This window comes from Ctenopharyngodon idella, chromosome 8 (assembly GCF_019924925.1).
Source record: "Ctenopharyngodon idella isolate HZGC_01 chromosome 8, HZGC01, whole genome shotgun sequence".
Classification (NCBI taxonomy): domain Eukaryota; kingdom Metazoa; phylum Chordata; class Actinopteri; order Cypriniformes; family Xenocyprididae; genus Ctenopharyngodon; species Ctenopharyngodon idella.
In genome coordinates this window covers 23,216,581-23,227,448 of record NC_067227.1, presented here as the reverse complement: position 1 = coordinate 23,227,448, position 10,868 = coordinate 23,216,581, and the positions used below count along the sequence as shown (strand labels likewise).

Below are 10,868 nucleotides of genomic sequence, written 5' to 3'. Positions count from 1 at the left end.
TAAAACCACAATCAAACACATTTGAGAGGTAACTATGTAATGAAGGTAGATTTTAACAGGAAGATTAAGCTGTTTTTTTTTATGTCAGCCTCAGGCAAGTTGTGTTTTAAATGTCAAATTTATACAATTTAGTTATTATAATATTTATTGGCCAAAACAAATATTTTATATTTTATTACTTTTACATTTGTGCAATTTCATTTCAGCTTTTAAGATATTTGTCTACAGAAACTGACTTACAAAAATAAACCTACCCTACTTTGAGTAAAAAGTCTGCCACCTACCTCAGCTACACCTGTTTACAAATAATTTAGTTTAATGTGATTTTAAAAGGCAGCTTTTTAACTTTGTTTTGCTATAAATATCTCCAATGCAATAAGTGTTTTGATGTTAGTGTGTTACCATAGTGCTTCCAATACACTTCCTTCATGTTCAGTGGCAGACTGAAGAGGCTCTACTGATGTTTCAATAGAGGAAGTGTACTTCGCTCAGCAGGGAGGGGCTTGTGGCTTCCTTAGAAAGTGTGGACTTAATAATTGTTACAGTGCGAAGGCCACGTTCCTTTTAACTCTATAACAATTGCAAATACAATGTGATTACAATAACGAAGAACGTTCTTGAATAACGAACAAAACAGAGGGCGGTGTAAAAAGGCGGTTCACATCAAAGCGGAACAAGAAAGGCGCTTGCTCGGTAAGTTTGCTTCAACTTCACTGTACGCTACGAAAGCATTCCCTTAACAAAATCGTTATTTAGTACGTTTAGGGTATTTAATTCGCAATTTTGCAAAGGTTAATTTGTTATCATACCTATGTGTTTCCATGAAAGTTAAATTCGTGTGATTATAAGTCCTGGTCACGCCATTAAAAACGACATCGTCACACGGAATTACCGTGTAGACAGACCAGCGTCTCGCGCAACATGTTGTTTCGCTTTTGGTGTGTGCTACTGGCATCCATTCATTTTAGAAACATGTACACATTCATGTGTTTACAGTATTTAAAAACATTTAAATTACAAATGTGTGTGTGTGTGTGTGTATATATCTATATATATAACTTAATTCATAACTTAAAATGTCGAAATATTTAAACGTTTTACTTTTAAATGTATAAATTTGAAATATAGATATATGCTATTAATAAACATACTGTAGATGTTGGAATCCCCCTGTCCTGGCTAATAAATGCCACCCGTGGTGCCCAACAGGAAATTACTCAGTGATTCCCCTAATATTCTAAATATAATGCCTGTGTGTACAACCTGTTCATTTTTTTAATATACAGATATGATACATTGTTTGTTCAGCTGGTTAAACTGAGAAAATCTGTTTACTGTTTCTCACTACATTTTACCGCTCAGCAAATTGGAATTAATCCTTGAGTTTGAGAAAATCCATGCAAGAAATGCATGAAAGAATTCAAGTATAAAAATGTTGATTAAAAGACTAAAAGTTATTTCAGTGTCACAACCGAAAGATCATTCTTTTCATGTGTTTTGTTCCCATCTGGAAACCTGTAAATATTAGAGTCCTGAAAAAGTCATGAAAATTAATAAAGTTCTCTTATGTAATTTTTTTTTTTAGTCTTGCTCAGCACTAAATAATATAAACAAAACATTGAATAGAAACTGCTCTTTATGTGTGTAATGTTATTAAATGATGTTCTCATCATAAAATGAAATCATTACCCAAAAGGTCTGGGAACCCGGGAGGAGACAAAGTCTGACCTAGTTTTATTTTCTCTCCCTTTTTCACATTCAGTATCCGTTCTCCCTCAGAGTGCAACTGGTGATACAAAGAAACCTCCACACAATATTGTCCTTGTTTATCTATCTTTTAATTTGTCATTTCAGGCACCCCTGCTATCAAAAGGCTCATTTTAAGCACATTACACAACAATCCCGTCCCACGGCAAGCATGTCCATGGCCCTAAAACAAGTCTTCAACAAGGACAGAACATTCCGGCCCAAGCGCAAGTTTGAGCCTGGAACGCAACGCTTTGAGCTGCACAAGAAAGCCCAGGCGTCTCTAAATGCCGGTCTGGACCTGAAGCAGGCGGTGCAGCTGCCGCACGGCGAAGACCTGAACGATTGGGTGGCCGTTCACGTGGTGGACTTCTTTAACCGCATCAACCTCATCTACGGCACCATCAATGACTCCTGCACAGACCAGACCTGCCCCGTTATGTCCGGCGGGCCAAAGTACGAGTACCGCTGGCAGGACGAACAGAAGTACAAGAAGCCCACTGCTCTCCCAGCACCCAAATACATGAGCCTGCTAATGGACTGGATTGAAGTCCAGATCAACAATGAACAGATCTTCCCCACTAATGTTGGTAAGGACAACATGATCCAAAACACTTTGTTGTTGACCAACATTTCCTTGATTTGTTGGATGCGTTTAGTTGTTAATCAAGTTTAAAACCCAAAATATACTTCAGTTTTTACATGTACGCAAGGGTCCGTGTACAGTGCATGTGACGCAAATTTTGTCACCAGAATAGTATGCGCGCCGCCCGATTTTTGTAACCACGCGTACTTTGTGCACACAGGTCGTACATGTGCATTGAATTGAAATACCAGAGACTGGAATAACAACAGATGCCCGCATTGACAAACGCTTGTATGGGGGTTATGAGATAGCCGCAACTTTAGTTTAAAAGAATACAAAGACATTTGTATCCGTTATAACTTCTGGAGGAAAATAGCGCAGACACTGGACAAAGATGAAACATTCTGGAGCTGATGTGTCGACCGCTTGCATTCGCACGCTATCAAATGGAGTATATTTTGAAAGGCTCCACGTTCGTTTGTATGCATACGCATAAAAAAAAAAAAAAAAAAACAAAGTGAAAATTATCCCAGAATTTATTCACCCTCAAGCCATCCTAGGTGTATATGTCTTTCTTCTTTCAGCACAATCGGAGTTATAAATTTAAAAATATCCTGGCTCTTCCAAGATTTATAATGGGATTGAATGTTACCTTTTTTTTTTTCTTTGGAAGCCCAAAAAAACGCATCCATCCATCATAAAAGTAATCCATACGGCTCCAGAGGGTTAATAAAGTCCTTGTGAAGCAAAGCAATGCATTTTTGTAAGAAAAATATCCATAATTATAACTTTATAAACTGTAATCACTAGCTTCCATTAATGGCCGTCTGCTCGTTCACGTGAGAGTCGAGTTCCAGCGTAGGGCGTAGCGTAAGCGTAGACGAGAGTTTGCGGTTCAAACAAATAGGGCTGGGCAACAAACTCAAACTCCTCCAGCATTTCTCTTTAAAAATTCTTGTTTTAGACTTCTAATTCGTGACTGGTGTTTTGTTTTGGTATATTCTCTGCACTTTCGCATTCGTCAATACATCTTGCGTCGGGTTAGAGGTCACTCTTCGACCGGAACTAGACTCGCTTACAGCCGTTTCCGGAAGCCAGTTCTTACAGTTTGTAAAGTTATAAATATGGAAATTTTTCTTACAAAAACGCATAGCTTTGCTTCAGAAGGCTTTTATTAACCCCCTGGAGCCATATGGATTACTTTTATGATGGATGGATGTGCTTTTTTGGGCTTCAAAAAAATTTTTTTACCATTTACTTCCATTATAAAGCTTGGAAGAGCCAGGATATTTTTTTAATATAACTCTTTTTTTTTTTTTTTTTTGACTGTGTGAACTATCCCTTTAAGAGTCCTTTTTTTCGTTTTGGCCGTTTATTTACACAGTAATAGAGTTTTGGGTGCCTAAAAAATGTCCAAATACTGTACCTTTTTGAGGCTGATATATATATATATATATATATATTTCCCCTCTTTTTAGTCCTCCAAACCTTTGTAGGTCATCAGAATGAGCTATGCAGAAGACACTTCTAGTATAGCACGGATAGGTCAAAATAGGTCATCATATAAACATAACATGTTGACCATTTGAAGCTGCATTTAAGACATGAATACACTATGAATCAAGATGTAGATTGTCAAATATGCAGAAACATTTGGGTTGGTCAAGTGTAGTGTTTGACCTCTCTGGCTTTGTCTCATTATCTCCAACCTGCCATCTGACATCTGTGGTACATTTCAAATTGGGTCAATTTACAGTGAGATATAAATAGACTATGTCTGCATATGGAACAGATTCTTAGAATGCAACGAGACAGTCGCAGAATCTCCCATGTATAAGGACATGGTTGCCTGCATACAGCCCATATCGCAGGACTCTATTAATAAATGGCGCTGTGGAAATATGATTCTGCGATTTATAATCCATCATAGCACGTGTTCCAGATAAGAAACTTACAATGTGAGGACGTGCAGATGAGAAAAGAACGTTTTAAAGTGATAATGAGTTTTCTGTCATCCAGAGATATGAGATCCTTTTTTTTCTGATGATATCAGCAGACTCAGTGTCGTCTCAGTTCTGTCTTTAATCTACAAATAACTTGTCTGATGTTGTTTCATGATGCTGTTAGAACCTGATAAGGATGTGAAGTCAATGAGAAATCACTAACCCTCATAATACTTGCATTTCAATTTACACTACTGGTCAAAATCAATGTTGAAAACAGTTTAATATTTTGTGGAAACTGTGATGGATTTTTTTTTTCAGGATTCTTTGAATAGAAAGTTCAAAAGAACATCATTTATTTGAAATAGAAATCTTTTGGAGCATCACTTTCTATTAATTTGATGTGTCCTTGCTGAATAAAAGTAGGGTTATTCTGTGTCAACTCAACCAGAGGTCCCTGGCTAAAAATTTTGATTTTGATCATTTGTTTTCAGGTGAAAGACATACATAAATGAATAAAGCCTATATCTCTCAAAATGAACTATATAGTGCCTAAAAAATTAAAATACCAAAAGAAAAGTTTAAGAAACAAAATCTAAAAGGATATTAAGATATCTTTAATACTTCTTGAGTTACATGCATGTAAACTTTAGGAAGAATTTTTTTTTTTTTGAATTGTCACCATTGGCATATAATGCGACAAAGACAGTCAACAGAATAGATCTGTTTTTACCCACCTGGCTCTAAATAATCAGGTAAAAAATTGTCATTTTGACCCCTCTCCACAAAATATTTACTCAATAAATATTCATCCATGACATTTAATATTTTGGCTTTCATCACTATTTATGATTCTTCAGAAAAAAATATGAACAAAATCAAAAAATTGAGACATGAAGTTTACAAAATTTGTCCCAGTACTCATTTCTTTCATTCCAAAAAATAAATAAATAAAAGAAATAAAATTTTTACTGACCTCAAACTTTCGATCTGTCATGTATGTATTGTATGCTACCACATTCTATGTATTTGAAAAGTATTAACACTCGGTTAACAAAGTTTAGATATGGAAATTCACGCTCTAGAGACTGTTTTTGTATTGAAACATGTAGGTTTATTTTCATGTGTTGTTTCTTTTTTAGGTACGCCATTCCCTAAGACCTTCATGCAGGTAGCAAAGAAGATCTTGTCTCGTTTGTTTCGGGTATTTGTCCACGTCTACATCCACCACTTTGACTGCGTGAGCCAGATGGGAGCAGAGGCCCACGTGAACACCTGTTACAAACATTTCTATTACTTTGTTACTGAATTCAACCTCATAGACCACAAAGAGCTGGAACCTCTGGTAAGCATATGTGTTAAAGAGAACAAGAGTCAAAAATCGCACATTATAATCGCAATGTTATATTATATATTTTTTTATCTCCAATAAATTGCTACAGGAAAATATATTATATCTGTGTATGTGTGGGTTTAGAAACACCTCTGAGTTCCCATAACCTGTTGAGCAGAAAGTGAGAAACAAAGAGCGACAGATACAGAAACAAGCGCTAATGCGTCGCCTCATGATTAGTAGCTAACAAGCCCATTTTATAATGGCTTTGCTAATTGGTAGGGCCATACTAGGACAGGATGAGTCAGCGGGTTTGATATTCCAGCCTCTATCATTTTCTCACAGGCAGTTAATGAGTGTCTGAGCCTGTAAGGCAGAAAAACTCTTCGCTCTATAAACGCAGCAGTTCATTCTCTCAGTAGTCACAGCTGAATTGGTGCTGTGGGATCAGGTGACACCCGCAGGTCCTGTTACTGACAACAGGAGCTCGGTCACTTTGCATAGCGCATTTCCAAAGTTTTTGCATCTGTATATATAAACACAGGAAAGATGATCTTTATGTATTGCACAATCTATAAATAAATAATAAAGTAAATTTCATCTTTTTGTTTGAAACAAGGCTTTTTGAATGCAGATATGTGGTAGCTGCCTGAACATGTGATGTTTGAAACTTGTGGTTTTGTGGTGGTTTATGTCATGCTAATGCAGTGTTATTTCTCCTAACAGAAAGAGATGACATCACGGATGTGCCACTGAAAAAGAAAGCGGACCTTCACATTCCAGACTGATCAGGACCACGCAAATTTACGATTTAAAAGCAGACCAAACTTTCAAAGACTTTATTTTTTATACACTTTTAAAGTACTGTAATAATCTATTTAGAGAGAGACATGTACATCTCTCTGTATTCTCATGTGTAGGCATATGGAGAGTATTTTTTATTAGAAATCAGTATTATCAGATATTTTTGTTTTCCCAAATTTGTTCTGAATAATTCCTTTTGTTCTGTCGAACTGTTATAATCTTTAACATACAGATTATATTTGACTATTTATGTATGTGGTTGAGATATTAAACTTACTTCCTCTTGTCTGTGTATGTCATTGGTTCTGTTCTTTGTTTTTGGTCATGTTCTCATCACTAATTCTGACTAAAAACTTGATGAAATGGTATGACTTAATGTTTGACTACTATAAAAAATTATATATATTTTAGTACATCATCCCTGCCATTTTATTTTACTACCTGCTATGTATTGTGTCTGACTTAAATGAAAGATAATCCTGTTTCTCCAGCTTTCTGTCTTTTCTGCTGGTTTTGTCTGTCTAATTCTCTCAGCCTTTTAATAACCTTTACAATTAAATCCATTAAATTAGATTGCTGTTAAAAGCTGACAGAAAAAAAAGTGCCCTTTTAGTCTGCTGATCCATATACGTAGGGCAACAAAACACATTTGTTTCTGTCCACTAGATGGCAATGAAGGCACATCACAACACGGATCTAGATGATGAAATGTTGCATTGAGTTGTGATCACAAATGTCCCTCATATTTTAAAACTATGTCTACTATTTGGTTATGCAAGGGGTTTTCATTTTCAAACAATGCTCTTTTATAATTGTGCTTTCTTTAGCGTTTTAACTATGACTAATAAGTGAATTTTTAATTTTAGAGAGTTTATAGAGCTCTTTGTTTTGTTATGTAGTAGCCTACATGCAGAATAAGTGCTGAGTTGCACGTTTAGGGAAATAATTATTTAGTCTCGGTTTGTTTGGATGATGAAATCGTTAACTGTTAATCGCGCTCCACCCAAGACTTCTCTGTCGCAATCTTCTTCAGTCTGCCTGCAATTCCAGATTTTTCCAGTAGTCTCTGCATTATAATGAGTAGGCGTGTCTTAGTGTCATGCAACTCTGACGTTGAGTGGTGTAACAACAAGGTCATGCTTGGTTTGTTATGTGCACGTTAAAGCCCATTTCCAAAGCCAAGTTAAGATCTGACAGATTCAAGCCAATTCAGAAAGCTAAGGTATTTTTTATATGTATATTAAGGGTTTTCATGTACACTGTTCTGTAAGCTACCCAAAATTTAGCTGCCAACTATTCTACAGAAAAAACAACTAAACAGAAAGGTATTGTTTCAAGTATAGTATGTAGGCTACACTAAAATATCTTGCTGCTACTTAAACTATAAATATTAAAAATGTGTGTAATTTTATATATATATAACAAAATAAGTTAAAATTAAAGTTGCTGTGTGTATGTTTGTCTTTTGCTAGGACAGCGCCATTTTAAGTTTTTTTAAATTATATACTGTGGTGGTACCACGGTGATAGCCTATTAGAGGGCAATACCGTGGTACTTTTCTTTATGTACGGCCATGACTACCATAAATATGTACCATTACATTAAATATTGTCCAAAATAATGCGTGAGTGAACTGTCCTAATATGATTCCGAGCATTTCCGCTGATTCAAGAGTGATTCATTCGCGATGCGTGCATCACTCTGTAAAATATAAAACAATTTCGCTACTAAAAAACGCTTTAAACATAATCGAGGCTACCAACTCGCAGCAAGTTAAGCTTTGCTTTTATCGAATCTATTACACAAACGCTGTATGCAAATACATACACGCGCAATAAATGTATTAAATTCTAAATGTAATTGTTGGAAAGAGTTACAAATGTCATGGTCAGCTAGTGAGTTGCATCAGACAAAGCATAACACGTGTGCTGCTCCGTTAAGTTCCTGCAGCACTGATAAACAGTTCCGCACAATAACAAACGTTTTCTTTCGCTTTCATCAACAAAACAAATACGCCTGGCCGTGTGTTACGTGTTATTATCTGGATGTGCAGAAACCGCAATAAAGACACTGCTGTGTCGTGCTGTTCGGAATGTACCAGAACTAGAGTATAAGGGAAATGACACGTCAATGGGCGGAGCTTTGACCTCATGCTCCTAGAGTGCTGATACGTGCAGGACGAGAGGAAAACACTCACGCGCGCGCTGCAATCAAGCAGTAGCATCTTCAAGCTGATTTAATGCGGGGAAATGTTGCATAAGGTTGTATAGTATATCCTGAGATTCAAATGTGCTATTTTGATTGTTAACTAGACTACTGTAAGTTGTAACCCAATGACTCTTCACACACTAAAATAAATCTTTCAAATAAAACTTGACTTGACATTTGATTTCAACAGTGCTTTGATCTGCCCGCATTGACACTATTCTTTAAGAGCTTCTGTGCAGCCAAACAATGTACCAGTTATCAATGTAAAGCTGCTTTGACACAATCTACATTGTAAAAAGCGCTATATAAATAAAGGTGACTTGACTTGACTTTCAGTAAATCCATTCAGGTTAATAATATTGTGGAAAAAATGAGTTTTATGGTCAAAACATCAGTATAGTGAAATAGCCTTATATATGCCTACATATCTAGATATGTTTTTTTAATATAAGGAATTGGGATATGATCATTTTGAATATTTAAAGAGTATTTCAGTGGAACTGAGTTTTGAGGGGTTTTTTAACCTTTTGCATTTACGTCACTGTTATGTTCTTTTGTAAACTCCGACTCTCACACGCAAAATATTTTCTGGGATGGACAAAATTTTTAATTTAGGAAGAAAGAGGAAGTCTGTGTTTTCCTCCACAGTTTCGCTACTACACTTTATTAGTTTCATATATATATATATATATATATATATATATATATATATAATTAGCCAAACTTTGGCTAATTATGCAGGCCTGTGCCTTGTTCGGTGCACCCATACCGTCATAACATGTAATCCACACTGTCACTCACTCTGCAGTTTCAGGTGTATCCTGCTGTAAATGCTTAATACGTCGGATGAGAATCACCTCTGGTCGTAAGCTGTTTATGTTTTCCTGCTGCAAGGATTTTGATTCCAGGAAAGGTTTAGGTGCTACAGCAGAAGTGTGAATAAATCTTCATCATGTGTGTACGTACTAGCTGACTCCTCTGAAAACCTACACACGCTTGATGTAACAGAAGAGGACTACAGAATTCCCAAAGAGATCAGTCCAAGCACACACACACTCACACTTGCACACTCGTCTGTCTTTCTCTTCTCCAAAGACACACGTTCTCACTTTCACACTCCACTGTCATCACACACACACACAAACACCTCTCTTTCTCACTTTCCCCACCAATGAGGGCCTTCCTCACTTATCTTCCTCATAAAAATGTCACATATGTTCCTGCACTGTACATTCAAATGCAGATTAACAGTGCAATCATCTCTTCTACAGAATAAAGAGACAATAACACACCCACAAAACCTCACCAATCAGATTCCACCCTCACAAACCCTCTTTGAGCTGTACATGTGTGTGCTGTTATTGACTCTGTTATGCATTCCCACCCAATAGAGAGTTAGAATACCATTTGGACCCTTTTGCGAAGGCCCCATTCTGTTAACCCAGAGTACCCTCTGCTCCACCTCTATCACGTGGCTTGTTTTCAACATAACTTGGCGTTTCATCATGTGCTTCTCTCCTCCCGAGCCTTGCACTGAACTTTGCGTAATCTTCAGGGCTGTTTTCATGGCTGAATATATAGCCCAAAACACATTGAGAGGGCAGCTAGAAAGAAAGACAGAAGGGAGGGGGGAAGTCACAAGATGTCCCTCAGACCCAAATGGCCCTTAGTGGCTTTGAATTATTTGACCACCTGAGAAAATAAAGCATGAGCCATCGGAGAACATAATATATAGCTATTGACACAACCTTGTGAGTTTAGGATAAGATTGTTTTCGTGACAATGAACACTACATAGTATCCGTAATAACTCGGGTATTAAAACCACCATGTCTGGGCCTTACTTGGCCCATTCAAGGCATCGAAATCATCAAGGCTTTCATTATCACCAGCATGCGGATCGGTTACTCCCGACTGCCTTTCCGACTCAGCATGTCTGTAAAACGTGCCGGTGTCATGACCGCGTGTGTGCCTGTGGATTCCGACATTCCCATCCATCTATGTCAAGATTCCATCCTGTTAAGGGAAAGGAATGTTGGAGTTCAAATTAAGAGTAACAAAAGTTTTTTTCTAGTGGTGGATAATCCACATGCATATGTTCCTAGATAATCTACAAGAAAAAATTGCTTTCCTGTGGTTTATTCATCATGAGAGGATTCCCAAACTGGGGAAAAGATTATAATTATTTAAATCATAAAATTAAAATAAATAATTTAAAAATTAAAATATTTTATTTGTTTACCTGCATT

At 36.7% G+C, this 10,868-nt stretch overlaps 1 protein-coding gene across 1 annotated transcript; it reads left to right on the top strand.

The window, feature by feature from the left end:
• Positions 1–443: 443 nt before the first annotated feature.
• Positions 444–6,706, top strand: mob3a (MOB kinase activator 3A). Its single transcript, XM_051904037.1, has 4 exons — positions 444–693; positions 1,855–2,336; positions 5,418–5,620; positions 6,335–6,706. The coding sequence occupies exons 2-4, from the start codon at positions 1,919–1,921 to the stop codon at positions 6,362–6,364; spliced, it is 651 nt and encodes a 216-aa protein (XP_051759997.1). The 5' UTR covers positions 444–693; positions 1,855–1,918; the 3' UTR covers positions 6,365–6,706.
• The last annotated feature ends 4,162 nt before the right edge of the window (positions 6,707–10,868 follow it).

What these genes read in the sequence shown, in the direction of transcription:
- mob3a (XM_051904037.1), top strand. Translation starts at nt 1,919, where the DNA reads ATGTCCATGGCCCTAAAACAAGTCTTCAACAAGGACAGAACATTCCGG. An exon ending in GATCTTCCCCACTAATGTTG is followed by an intron (nt 2,337 to 5,417) that starts GTAAGGACAACA and finishes TTTCTTTTTTAG; the next exon opens with GTACGCCATTCCCTAAGACC. An exon ending in ACAAAGAGCTGGAACCTCTG is followed by an intron (nt 5,621 to 6,334) that starts GTAAGCATATGT and finishes TTCTCCTAACAG; the next exon opens with AAAGAGATGACATCACGGAT.